Source organism: Natrix helvetica (genome assembly GCF_964273705.1).
Source record: "Natrix helvetica genome assembly, chromosome: 5".
NCBI classification, from domain to species: domain Eukaryota; kingdom Metazoa; phylum Chordata; class Lepidosauria; order Squamata; family Natricidae; genus Natrix; species Natrix helvetica.
In genome coordinates, this window is record NC_138551.1 from 66,303,438 (window position 1) to 66,318,589 (window position 15,152).

Consider the following 15,152-nt stretch of genomic DNA (forward strand, 5'->3'; position numbering starts at 1 on the left):
ATGTTTTTATTCACTTCTTTTCCAGATCTGATCTATTTTAACCCAAACTGAGATGGGGCTGATGAGTTTTCCTGATTACTTCTCACATTCCCTTGAAATCACTCCTTCTTTATGACAAATGCAACAGAACAGATGGATTCAGTTAAACATTTAAGTCAGATATTGGCTGCATTCTAACTAAAGCTAAATAAGCCCATAATTTCCACTTGGAAATGATATCTTGCTTTTTTTTTCATTAGACTAGGCTTCCATCATTCAAGCAAAAAAATGAAACAAGAAATGAGATCTTCTAGTCCTCCTAACGCTGCTTTAAAGAGGTGCTCTTTCAAAAGTTTGTATTTCCCTCAGAAACAGCTCGGTAGCTCCTGCAATTGCTAGTGCAGCCTTTCTTGCTGCAATTGACTGCTGGTTACTCTGAGTATTATATTTGTTGAAAGTTCAGGTTTAATATTTGAGTGAGGATTTATTCAAAGTTTCTAATAACTTTTATTAGATGAACATTAAAAAGGCTAACTGCCAAAGTAAATTAGTTTTCTTCACTGATTCTCTTATTATGTTTGCAACTCTTATGAAGGGTAGGATGAAATACTGGTAGCAGAGAAAGACTTTTTTTTTTAAAGGTGGGGGGGATCTCATGTCCATGACTCAAGAGCTACTAGCCCAAGTCACATAAAATTGTTCTTGCTCAGTTTGCAGCAATACATTTCTTAACCCAGGGGTGTCAAACTCGCGGCCCATGGGCCGGGTGAGTCACGCCCACACCCGTTTTAGAGAAAGGGGGAAAATGTCACGTTACATCTCATGACAACACCGTGACGATGGGAGTTTGACACCCCTATCTTAACCCTTTTCCAGCAAAGCAAAAACTCAGAACAAATTGTACTTTCTTGAAGCAAACAAGTGTTTTACTTCACACATCTAAAAAGTAAAAATATTCTTAATCCTTTTTAAGAATTGTGGGATGTTGTGGCCTATTTAAACATTCATTGAAAATGCAGCACAAAAAAGTGTCAGCAGACATTCTTAGGACCTTTGAGATATTTATGTGAAATATTAAATGTTGCAGCATATGCAAACTGAAAACCAGTCAAGTAAGTTTTCTTTCAAATTAAAGAGAGATACGATTGGACTGAAAGATACCCAGCCATTAGTTCAGCATCTTTTTCTAACTGTTTAACATAATAGCTATGATGATAAGAAAGATAATACAAATGGACCATTTATACTTTTTATATAAAGCAAGTACACAATATGGTATTTGTTCCTTGAGCTCCATGATCATGTTTCAACAACAGTTGCAAGCAATGATTGTGGTGAATGAGAACGAACAGATATTAAAATATTAAAGAAGGAAAAAAAATTGGTCCTGCTGTAAACCTAAAAGGTAAATGATTGCAGAGCAGTATTCACAAGGCATTGACTTGATTATAAATCCTAAAAAGTAGTAGTTTTTGCAAAAAAAATAGAAAATCCCACAGCATTTTATTAATGAGTTAAATGCAAATTTGTTCTGTTAGCTCAGATTTTAGGAAAGCTCACATATTGTAAATAAAGATGGAAAATATGATGCATAGTTTTCCCTAAATTTTGAATAAACCTACAGCATGCAAACATGAAACAGGAATATTATATAAAGGCACCAGTATTCCTAAGACAAAGATTTTTTATAGTGCCAGGCCTGCCTAGCCTTCTCCTTCAGGCAAGTTGGCAAGACTTTCAGAATCAAAAAATAGTTTTTCCATGGCTTATGCAGTAAGAATTCACCCTGAGTCACTATTCTCAATTTGTTTCAGTTTATAACCTAAGAGGCAGAATGATTTAGACAGCAGTCTCTGTCAAAGTTCCTCAGCCCAGTTCCTTTCCAGAACTCTGTGGATGCACTCTAGCACATTGAGAGAGAGAGAGAGAGCTTGGGTTTGAGAAAAGTTGGCCTGTCCAACTACTATTCAATTTACACAATATGGTGTTCAAGACCATCACTATTTATTCAATGGACTAACCAGCTTTGGCAAAGCCTACATTTTTTGCATCTGTTGAAAGCCAAATGGACAATTAGTTCTAAAGACCCCCTACTTCTCTTGACCAAGAAAGGAAGCCAAGTTTCCCCCCCCCTCTTTCAAAGAAGGCCCATAAGGCACTTTATTTCTTCAGTTTCTAATCCAAACCCAAAGTTGAAAGGATGTATTTGTCTCAATCTTCTGTGAAAACAAGAGCATAATTATCTAATCGGAAATACCTAACAATTTGAAATTCACTGTGGCTGTCAGCAATGAACCTATCTGAACAAGTTTCAACAATGACTTGGCTGGTTAATCTGGGCCAGTTAAAAGTCAAAATAAAAAGTACTGGGAAAAATGCCTAAAATTACAAAGAAAAACAAAAATAGAGCCAATTGGATTTGATCATCTTGATTGGGCATAACAAAGACAATTGCACAGGAGGAGCTATGGTCAGCAAGATTAGGTTGTGTTAGAAACAGGTTATTGTAGCAAACAAGATCAGCAATAACATAACTAAGCCTTGCCCAATGGGTGCTCCCTAAAGATGTTGGCTTACAGTTCTAAAGATGATACAGCTTCTTGGTTAAAATGATCTTATCAGCCCTTTTCAAGCTGTTGCTAATATTTGAACTATTGTTCTTTTTAATATATATGAAATTTAAAAAGAACCATTCTTCAATTCAGTTGAATCTGAAGCTTAGGTCTTTAAAGACATGTGCTTATTTACAAACAATATCCCATTCAACCAACACTTACACTATATACGTTTTTTTTTCAAGCTACTTCCATTTCTGGAAATCTTGAAAAACGACTCCCTCCATATAATTCTTCAATCTCATTCATTCTAATCAAGTTATGCCTATGAATGGAGGGAACAGATGCTTTGTTTGGAAAGCACCGGCTTTTGTGATAGCATAGTTAGCTTCAAAGTCTACCTAATATTTAATTGGTACTAGAAGTCATTGTTCAGTCATATAAAAAATAAAAGACTACAATGCAGGACTAATCTTTCAAAGAACATCTAGTCCTTCAAGAGCAATCAGCAACACTTGAAACCATTATAAATTTCAATATATTTCTCTAGTCAAATGGATGGTGGTTTATATGCCAGCACAGTATCTCATTATTGGCAGCAGCACAAGGTTACCAGTTAAACAATGACTGCTCTGCTACTTTTAAAGACTAGGAATTGGTCTTACATTTAACCTAATAAATTATAGTACACATAATTAATGGCAAAGCAGTTTCAGAACAAAGGATACTTTTGAAATACCCCATATTACAAAAAAAATAATCTTGGAGCATGTGAAGAATTATAAGTAATTTTTGAGGAGGAGCCAACGTCACAACAATATGGACGTGCGGTCTCGATGCTCCGAGACCACTGCCGATGCTTTTTGCCGCTGGGTGGTCCAATCGGACCTAAACCGTCCCATAGAGACGGTGAACAGGAAGAATATGTCTTGCTGATCGCAGGGACACTGCAAAGTCCCTGATCGATCCAAGAGAAGTTCTTCAAGCTGGCAACAAAAAGTCCAGCCCCAGGCTGATGAAGTTGAGACAGCTCTGGAACGGAAGCGGAAAGAGAAAGTGTGTCCATCTGGTGAGGAAACTTTATTGTTTTGGAAAAGACTGCCCCCCCAATTTTTTAAAAAAAGTTAAATTAAATCCGAAAGCAGAAGAAAATAAGCGGCGAGATTAACCTATATTGGATTGCTTTGGATAGTGTGTTTAATTTTACTTTGTGGATTGAGGTGCTCACAACTTTTTTTTTAAAAGAGAACGGATCAGTTTTTCTTCTATTTTTATTTTATTTTTTAACCTATGGATTAAAGTTGTCTTCTTTATTTCAACAAGGATTTTTATTACTTGCTATTAATTCCATTTAAGAACTCTGTTTCTTTTAAGTTTGAAATAACATTAGAGAGTGGGAAACAATACTGCCGCTTGGAGGCTGGAGGCTTGAACTTTTGAAACAATGCACTTTCCCTTTTCCTTTTGATCTCACTGACTTTGTATCTCGAGGCTTGGCAACTTTTTTACAGAAAGTGATAAGAAGCAAGGGCACGGATTTTTTTTACAGGTGCACTTTGAGAGTCTTACTGGCAGTGGGAGAGAAAAAGAAACAGAACCTTCTTTTTTCAAGATTATAAATGAACTTGTGTTTAAGCTAATTTAATATAAGAAGCCTTGAAAGCCGGAGTGGCAGTATCTACTAGCTTGTCAAAATGGCACAATATTCAAAAGAAACAATAACTTTGCAAAACATTTTGGCTAGAATTCAATTTTTTTTAGAAATAACAGAGAGAATTGAGAAGAAGATGGAAAAATAGAGTTTATAACAGCAAAGAATGATGGGGTCAGAGTCCCAAAAATTGAAGAGGAAAATGATTATAAAGACAAGAGAACTGATTACTTTACCAGTGGAGTGAACATGGTTGAAAGTGGGAAAAGGAGAGTATGGAAAAGGGAATTAGATCGACAGGAACTATACCCCAGATTTCAAGGCTTGGAAGAAGAAAAAAGAGGAAAAACGGTGGATTTAAGGAGAGAGAACTTCTCAAAAGCAAGATTGACAACCAAAGATAACTTGATTAAAATAATAGATGGAGGGCATCGAGATTACTTAAGTGATGCTACAAGCAACAAGCTGCAGAGACAAGTCCACAAAAATTTTATTAAGGAAATAAATAGAAGATCAATTCCACAAATGACAAAAGAAATAAGACTGTATTATTACTGAAATGATACAGGCTGATATATGAAAGTTGATAATAAAAAAATAGTTAATTTTAGTAATTAGTGATTAGTAATTTAGTAATTTCTAGAGTGCTATGTTAAATAAATAATTGATAAGGATAATAAGGTACATACATGTATTGGTTTGATGAGAGGAAATTTGATATAATTAGTGAATGAATTTTTGTTAATAAATATTATCTATAACAATAACAATGAAATGACAAGGGATATAGTGAACAATATATATGTATACTGGTTTAATAAAAGGAATTGGGATATAAATTGTAAACAGCAATTTGGAAAGGAGGATCAGAAACCTTGTTATCAAACATAATATTTTTTTACTTAGAACATGCTATAAAGGGGTAATGTTATTAGATGATATTAGAAATAATTAATGAAATGATACTAGGTGCTTGTGTTTTTTAATTTTGGACTATTTTATGTAAAAGGATGTTAAAACATCCTTTTAGTCAAATGAGAAGCGTGGTATGTTGATAGTAAGATATATAAAGATTTTTGATTTAAAATATATAATGTGATATGAATTATAAGTAATGACTGTGGAAGAGATGCACGGAAGTTATTTGTAACCAATCAACACACTTCTACAATATGTAATGAAAGATGATTTTATTTTATTTTATTTTGTGTTGTGTTTGTCTGTTTAACCAAAAATAAAAAAATCTTTTTTTAAAAAAAGAATTATATTACATATCCATGAGTAAGTAAAATTGGATTACTAAGAACCAGAAAATCAAAGTTTGAATGTACCAGGTGTGCCAATTAACAGCTTTATATATAGACTATGTTCTCTCTCTATTACCCCAATTAAGTACATCTGGTTTAGACTGGAGAGGATAGATGATTTATCAGATACCACAATACTTGAGATGCGTCAAAGGTCACAAAAGTTTCTGATGTGCAGTACAGCCAGTTGGAAATTTACACACAAAAACGTATCAGCTGAGTGCTGTTTTATGCAATATAAACCAGATCTGAAGTTAACCATATGAAGTTCAAAAAGAAGCATATGTAAAATTAGGAAATGGATTTTTCAGCTTGCAAAAAGAAAGAGCAACGTATTCTTTCGTCAAAACAAGGTAATAAAAATCTATTTCAAAATCCATAGAGTGTTCCTTTGTAATATTCATTCATATCATATGAGAGTTGGGAGGCAAAAGGCAGCAATACTCACCCATCATTCCACATGAGAAGAGTGTGGATCCTTGACTCATCTTCTTTGGAGTGTGCTGAAAAGAAACATGAGGCCCAATCACATATTTTTACAAATTATGCTAAAATCCAGGCCATGCATTGTAACATCTTCACTGTCCTAATGGCAGACTGGCTGTAAATTCAAGAATGCAAGAAAAGCTGAAGTGACAATGACAATGCTGAAAACACCTTGTTCTACTATTTTGTAGATTTCACTCATGGTAATGGTTCTCCCTTGCACAATATTCAAACTGCACAAAGGGCTAATCCAGGGGAAATATTAAGTTGTAAATCCGTCCACATAGAAATAGAAGATATATGATTTGCTCCACTTCATTTTTATAATTCTTTAGAATTATATTGCGTATTTTAAAAAAAAGAAATGATATTTAAAATGGCATTAAAAAAAAAAGTATACTACTTCCAAAACATTTCTAAATTGATTTCATAGGTCTTGTTCTTATTTGAACAAAGTTGAAGCAAAATCAAAATTGCTCCCGTACAGAATGAGAAATAATCTGAACTGTTTTGTTGTAAATCTTTTTAAACTATTCATTTACTATGCCAGCATTGTTGTCGTTGGACTCTTTATTTTAAAAAAGAAAAACAGAGACAGTGTAGGAATCAGTAAGAGAAATTTATCCAATGACTCCAGTAATGGTTCTAAAGTTTAACTAGCTGGCTCGGTTTTTAATAAATCTTGTGCTGTCCCTTCATATTTTGTTCCTCTTTCCCCCTTCTAAATGATTTAGTTTGCAAAAAATATGCAATTTATTATAGAAGAAAAGACACCTAAATGTATATTAACAATGTTGTATTTGGGTACAACATTAATGTTGTTAATAATTTTTATCTTTTCCCCCCTGACTCATGTAACACAATGTATCTATTGAGAAATAAGTTTTATTGAACTAAATAGATTGTGTGCTAAGTAAATTCAAGATTCATACTGTATGCACTAAAAGTTAAACTGGAGTGGTGTCCAGCAAATGTTACACTAAATTAAAAATGTAACATTTCCAGGAATGTTGAAGCACTAGCAAAATACTGTTTTCCAGAGGGAGGGGGGAGTTGGGAGGGGGAAATAAAACCTATATAGTTCTTATTTTAGCATCCTTTATAGATATAAAGTCATTTTAATTTCATAAAATGCATAACATATAACTTGGGATCCTCATAAACATGTTTGTTGTACAAAACGCTAAAGGGGGAGAAGTGGGAAGCAAGGCTCAAAATATATTTATTCCCATATGATATATTATTTAATCAATCTCTGTAGCAACCCCATCCTACATTCACGGACACTCAGCCACATCTGAGTTGCAATTAATGAGACGTGGCTTCAATTACATATGCTGGAACATTATCTAAAACATCTTTCTGCTGGATACAAAAGTTGAAATCCTTTTAGAATAAACTGAGAAGGTTGGCTAGATAAAAGCAGAAGATTCCCAACGTCCACCTGAGCTCTTATTAAAGTTTGGAATCTATGAGAAGATAGGTAAAATCCAGGGAAACAAGCAGGACACTTTTACATCAGGGATACATTTTTCGCTAAGGAATATACTTAGCCATAGAACATAGAATTTTAATTTTAAGTTATTTCTGCCTCTTGCTATTTGAGCTTTATATGAGCTGTGGTGACGCAGTGGTTAGATTGCAGTACTGCAGGCTACTTCTGCTGACTGCCAGCTGCCAGCACTTCAGCACTTCTCAACGGCTCAAGGTTGACTCAACCTTTCATCCTTCCGAGATAGGTAAAATGAGGACCCAGATTGTTGGAGGTAATATATGCTGACTCTGTAAACCTCTTACGGAGGGCTGTAAAGCACTGTGAAGCAGTATATAAGTCTAAACACTATTGCTAAGTGCTATTGTCTTTGGTGTTTATTTTCTCTACACAAGCTCAGTAATGTGTCATGCAACATGGAGCCTTTACAGAAAACTTGCTTTCCAAATACAAGCATACCAATATCATATAGAATTTCCCTTTTTCCCATCCCCTGGGGGGGTCTTCTTAAAGCACAGCTGTGTTTTAAGCAGTTCTATCTTTTTACTTTCTTTACCACTGAATATTTTACATGTGACAAGCATCTAAAAGGAAAATATTTTTATGTTTTTTAAAAATGAAATTTGATTTTATTCATCTCTTGTGAGATTGGTCTTTCTACCAAAGGGAAGTGGAAACAGCTCATTTTTTTAGCTAGATACCTCAGAGACATGGGGCCAGGATGATGCTGCAGCATTTATTTCTCTTTCTCCTTTTCATTTTAAATTTACCAGCAAAGTAACTCAGATAGTAGGAGCTCTATCTCTCACAAAACAGGTTGAGGGAAGGATACCAGATTATTGATTTATTTAGCCTATGACAAATACATGGACTTATAGTAGTTCAGACATTCGGCCGGCCTGTGGTGGGATTCACTTAGGTTTACCACCAGTTCGCAACTGTGAGCACATGTGTATGCTCGTGTCGCTTGTACTGCATGCACACGCCTTCCATGCATACACGCAACCTTCCGCGCATGCACTTTGCTCGCGGTGTGCATGCATGTGCACGGCATCGAAAATGAGGCTACATTGGATGTTTTGGAGCTGTGGCAGGTGGGCAGTTTGGCACTACCGCAGTTCGGCATTACCCGTTCAGGTTCAGATAAACCAGTCTGAACTGGCTGAATACCACCTTTGGGGCCGGTATAAGCTCTTGATGGGCATGTATATTCATACACATACTAGAAGACACACCAACTCAGGAGGTTTATTTACTCATTTGTCTTTAGTTTCTTTCCTGATCTGGTATAAGTATTTTAAAATTCACAAATTTGTTTCATAACTTAATAACCATGCTATTAAGCATTGTTTAAAATTAACATAGTAGGGTATTTTCCATAATCATTTTGCACTACATTGAAAAACTGCAATCCTTTTAATGTTATGGTATATTATAAAGAATAACAACAAAACAACAACACAAACTGGGGTTTTCCTAATTCTTTCACTTTTTCTTTCCCTTACTTTGAAAATCTACATTTATCACTTATTCATAAGGCAAAGCTTAGATCCAAGAACATGTGAAAATGAGGAAATGAGACATTTTAAGGTAGACATTTATGTCTGTCTTAATTGCAATTTCATTTCATAATTAGTAAACCATTTATCAAAATTGGGAAGTAAAGGAGTATGTTATTCATCATTTACAATACTTCTCTTCCAATAAGGAAAAACATTATTTTCTAAATTTCTACTCAGATAACTTGATCCATATACTTTGTGAACAATAAGATGTTTTTCTGTTAATCTACACCTGCTTTGCAAAGGTTTTCTTGGATGTCAGGAAATATTAAATATTACTGTTATGTTAAAACATGCAAGACACTTACTATTCATCAAAATATGGTGTCTACAAAAAAAAGCCAAATGAAAAATTGGCATTAAATCCCTATTTCTATGCTGAGAATAAAATAAGGGGGAATATATGTATACACAACTACATATAAGAGATTAATTATTATGTGAGAACACAAACAATGAAGGAATATACATAGAATTACGAATTTGGAATTATTCAGTGAAAGGTGAAGTGGATGTTCTCTAGAGATCTAATTATTTTGACTGTGATATTTTGAAAACTAATCCATATTAATGAATAGTATGGTAGAAGAGATTTAAATTTAAAATTGGGAGGTATTTTTAAAATAGGCAGATTTTTATCACATCACAGTTTTAGGGAGTCCCCAGTTAACGATGATAATTGGACCAGAATTTCCATCACTAAACAAAGTGGTCATGAAGTGAGTGCAAGACTGCAATCCCAGCAGTCCTCTGCCAGTGTTAAGCAAGGTTTGTGGGTTGTTAAGTGAGGCATTCCTTGAAACTTCCTGACAACTGCTTATAACCAAAGTCATGGAGAAGCAATCAGGAAGTTGACGTTGACTTGCAAGCAGGCCAGCAAGAAGATAAGTGGCTGCTGTTGGGTAGGGGGAGGGTGCACAAAGGGTGTGCAAAGGGACACTGCAGTGTGGCGGAGGGTATGTGAAAGTATGGGGGGAGCCCATGTAACACGAGCATAGTGTTCTTGGAAGTGGCTGTTGAAACTTGTGCAACCTGTGCTCTTCCCTGCTAGATTGTCCTCTGACTTGGCTTGGTTGGCAGAGAAGGTCACAAATGATGAACATGTGACCTTGGGAAACTGTAGCCATCTTGTAAGCTGGTTGCCAAGTGCCCAGAATATGGTTAAATGACTACAGAAATGCTGTGATAGCTGGAAGCTCGAGAACCAATTGTAACTACACATTTGTTATTGAGGTCTACCTGTAACTGTTCTGAAAACCCATCACAGCAGCCTTGACATAAGTCTCTCCTTGCTGCTTTGCACGTGAAGGAATAAATTACAAGGATTTCTTCGAAATTTGCCATAAATTATACTTCCTGCCTCAGTTTAATTTAAAGGAAACATATTAAAGTTTGCACATATCTTCTTAACCACTGTATTAAAATTGTAACATGATCCTAATTAATGTCTTATTTGATAACTGATTATATTTTGCACAACTATGATTTCTGGCATCTTTCATGTGTAATGGAAACTTGAATTTATTACAACATGAAACATTTGAAGATGAAAGGAAAAAGTGGGATGTGGAATGGGTGGCATTTAAGGCAACATGTTTATCTTTTCTCTGTTTTTTATTTTCCTTTAATGCCATAACTCACTGTAGCAAAAATTGCTAGTTTTCTTTTAGGTTTCAATGGTGAAATTGCAGGCAATCCCTTGGGAAGCTTCAGCCACCACAGCTTGTCCCTGCAAGCACCAGCAAGCATTACAAGGCATTCCACTGAAGACAGTGCTGTGTTCAGAAAGAAGGCAAAAAGGAGAAAAGCTTTTCTGGAGAAGCTGGCTCGGAAAAGAAGACAGCAAAAGATGAATGGTTGGTGAAAGGCAGCTAGGCAAACAAATATGAGATGGACAGGGGTGGGTTGGGCAGCAAATGGATGTTTGCTGGCATTTGCTAGCCAATAAGTCACGTGGGACTGGGACAGAACACATCTGGGCGAATGAATGCTTGCTGGGGTGGGCTGGGGTGCTTCCCAGGTTATAGCAAGCAGTCCTACAGCCCACAATTCTGGGGCTGCTTGCTGCCCCACAAGGCCAAATGGACATAGATGGGGAGGAAATAGGAAAATAAAAGGCGGTGCAGGCAGTCCCAACCTTATTGAGGCTCGGTGTTCAGGGACCAAATCTACAATGGCTTGGAGGTAGTTGCTTAACGACCCATGATTGTTGGTTAATTACCCAACAGGGAATGCTGGGAGTGTTGCTGTAAATTGGTGCAGTCACATAATGTCTCACTTTATGACCACATCAATTTATGGCAGCAATCCCAGTCCGTGTTATGGTTGCAAGTTGAGGGCTCTCTATATGGGCAAGGCAATATCGTTTTCTAAATGTGATATTGGGCATACAAAACTCTTCTTGTCCGCTCATTGTTATGCTCACGTTGGTTTACAGCCACACAATCACTATAGTTCCACATGTTGCAGTCTAAAATGGGAGCAGAGCTCTGTAATCTGAAAGACATAAGTGCTAGTCTATAAACTAAGCCATCAGGGTGACATGAACTCTTACCAGTTCAGTCCTGCATGATAGAGAATCAACACCTTTGTTTTCCAGAGTTGTAGTAGTTAGGATCATCACCATGGTAACAAAGTCATGAACTCGGGTCCATTCCAGTAGAGGTAAAGGTCACAATTGGCCATATTGGGCAGAATCTCCCATTCAGTGCATTTTTCCAGATGAAAGGATCAAAAGCACCAACTCCCATTTGTTTTGTCGACTGGACAGCTTGACAAAAAGTAGTCCAAAATATTCACTTTCTGGAAGGAGAGGGGAGGGAGAGATAAAATACAAATGCTCTGTAGTTATTCTTCAATTCCACAAATCATTGCACGAACTTTATATCTTTTGTGGAAAATTTGCCTTTGCTCTTGCAATAAATCTGACAAGTACTTGCATTTCTCATGTGTACCAGAGAAGAACACAGTGACCATAGGATTAAATTATACCTGCAGGAAGAACAGACAAACCCTTTCCTTCCTACTTGAATTCTGCAGTTGCAAGAGACAGACTGTTAATTAAAGAGGACAGTGAGTAAATGGGGAGCAGTACAGTCCTGGCAGCAATCAGCAAAGCAATCAGTGAAGTAAGAAGAAAAGAAAGCTGTATATGCTGGCAACCCAGAAAGAAGTCACAGGCAGGGACTAAATAATTCCAAGTTACCTCTAAATTCCAACTTTTGAGGAGCTGTAAACGTGTGTGTGTGTGTGTGCCTGCGAGCGCGCGCATACACACACACTTTAGAAATCAGACTCTATTGAAACATGAAATGCAGTCATTACAAATGGCTCCAGCTATAGGAAATGATCACACACACACGCGCCGAAATAGACTAAGGGCCCTGCTAGAAAAGACACCTGTATGAAGGTGTGCTTCCACAGATAAGCAGGTATTTGTGCCCCAATTCAAGCCACCTCAAGGGTAATGAAAAATTTTTGTGTGGTAGTATATACTAAACAGGAGAATATATTTTACTTGATATGTCTTGGATCATTAGTTGATAGTGAGTTGAGGGAAAAATAGGGATTCCTCATTGTGTAGAACAGCTTATTGGTTTTTCAATTTGCACACTGATTTGCATAATAAAGGTACATGTGCTATATTCTGAGTCTATGGAATTAGATAAGATAGAATAGAATTCTTTATTGGCGAAATGTGATTAGACACACAAGGAATTTGTCTCCGAAGCTCTCAGTACACATACAACAATAGTGATGGATCATTATCATAGTCATTGTAAAAATACATTTATCATAAAACATTAGCTACAACGCCTAGTGATAGTCATGGATACTAAATAAGCAATCAACATAAATCATACTAGGATACTAAATAAACAATATAAATCGTAAAATAAAAGTAACAAAGTTATAAGAAGAAGATAAGGAGAAAAATAATAAGGAAGATGAGAATAATGATGGTAATACTGCCTTTCTAGATAGTTTGACAGTGTTGTGGGAATTAGTTGTTTAGCAGAGTGGTGGCATGGGGGAAACTGTCCTTATATCTAGTTGTTCTGACATGCAGTGCCCTATAACGTCGTTTTTGAGCGTAAAAGTTGAAACAGTAACAACAAAACTATCAGTGGATTTCACTGAGACTGTCTTTGGCGGTGCCATCTTGAAGTGAAGAGCTATCTTATCTTATCTTCAGAAAAGATAAATAATCTTTATTGTCATCTTTTTCAGTGGGACTCTGGCACACATTAAAAATGAAATTTCGTTGCTTACTCTAAAGTGTACACATACCTAACACACATATAGCATTTGCTATAAACATACATATGTATATACCTACACATTAACATATAAATACACATAAATATTAATCACTATCCATCTTGAATACATAGCGGAAAGAGGAAGCTTGAGAGTTCACGAGGTTGATACTGTATACAATTACAATTGGCTTTAGCAAACAACAGTACTGATATGCATTAGGGAGTTTTCTGCAGTACTGATTTATGGGTAGCGGTTTTACAGTGAGAAATAAGATACACAGAGAGAGAGATAGCTGGGATAAGAAGAAATTTCCTGACTCTGGGAGCCATTAAGCAGTGAAACATCCTGCCTCCTGAGGTAGTGTGTGCTCCATCATCAGAGCTTTTGATAAAAGTTTGGATTGCATCTGAATTCAAAATTTTGAGCTTTTGTTTAGTGCGCATCCATTCCTTTTGGGTCTTCTTAGCAGAACAAATGAAAATTGGCGAAACAAGCTGTGATTACTTAGCTAACTGGCTTGCTTAAAAAGCGGGAGTTAAAATATACACATATCCTGACAATATTATACTTTAACCCTATCACACATATCAAAATATTTAATCGAGGTCCAGCAGGATGATTCTCCTTTGGAATGAAATTAAAAGTTGAATAACTATTTTGTAATTCATAAATTTGTTTACACATGATTCAATTTACTCTTTCTTTTTTCAATTTATGTAATGTTCTAGATGCCTTCAAATCCTTTCAAACTGAAATTCAAGCAGCTAAAATACATTTATATGAGCTACGAGTAGAATAGGAAAGCAGTCAGATATCCAAGAAAATATTTTTTTCAGCTTGTGGTAAACCCAGCAGCTAAATACTTAAATACAAAAATGAACAGATTACAAATAAGATTAATTTGAAAATAATTTTCCAACATAATTTCATAATCCTGTTTAAAATGCTGCTTTTTGCCAATATAAAGAAAAGGGGGAAAGTCATTACCTAAAACACACTAAACATTTATTCCCTAAAATGCAATTAAATTCAAGCCAAAATTAATTCTTCTCTCAGCTTATAAATCATATTCTTCTTGTTTATTTGTCTTTCATTGCACAAGTAAGTACCATTATGAATATTCACTTAAAGATCAGCTGGATAGTAAAGAAAAATTGTCTACTCTGTTTGATCAGAACTAGGTTCCCTTAGAGTGCAGAACTATGAAAGGAATAAAATGAATATATTTTCTCAATATTTACTACAGAAAAAAATGAAATATGGAGTTTGATCTTTATGAGTGTAATCAAATACAGTTTGCTGCTTGTTTCATCATTAATCAGTGAACAACCTAATGACTTTAAGGAATAATGAAAACAACAATGTGTAAAACATTCTCTTTGCTATGAAAGATACTCTTCACTATGTTTTATTAATGGCTCAAATGCCCAACACATAAAATGTTCATTGTACAGCTCACCTTCCCCTTTTTATTTATTCTAGCCTAAAAATAATGATTTCTAATCTAGACTGAGACTACCACTCTTGGGAAGGGGAGGCCTAATTCTTCCGCCCAACCTTTGATTGAAAACATTTCATATATTTATAATTCATATATGGGTGCTGGGATTCTTTTTTTTTTTAAGTACTTTAAAATTGACTCTGAAATCTTATGATTCATGCATTTTGACATTCTCATACAAATAACCCTTTGTTCATATTATTATTTCTTTTATTCACTAAGCATGAAACTCGGTCAACTGAACATTTAAAAATGTATCACAAATATCACTGTCTGACGCTGATGATTGATATGGGTTGCTGCCAGCATCCTAGGTATCAACCAAGTATCTTGGTTCCGAGTAGCACAGTTTTTTC

General features: G+C 35.6%; 1 protein-coding gene across 5 annotated transcripts in view; it reads right to left on the reverse strand.

Annotated features, from left to right (window-relative positions):
• FAM53B (family with sequence similarity 53 member B) overlaps nucleotides 1–15,152 on the reverse strand; it is a 150,700-nt gene that overhangs the window by 93,417 nt on the left and 42,131 nt on the right. For 4 of the 5 annotated variants that reach the window (XM_081954495.1, XM_081954493.1, XM_081954494.1 and 1 more), the window contains 2 exons: nucleotides 11,587–11,834; nucleotides 5,941–5,995 (listed from right to left, as the gene is read on the reverse strand). In XM_081954495.1, the coding sequence (XP_081810621.1) occupies nucleotides 5,941–5,995; nucleotides 11,587–11,658 (127 nt within the window). In that variant the 5' untranslated portion in view covers nucleotides 11,659–11,834. The remainder of the gene's footprint in view (nucleotides 1–5,940; nucleotides 5,996–11,586; nucleotides 11,835–15,152) is intronic. The other variant, XM_081954497.1, reaches the window with a different exon arrangement.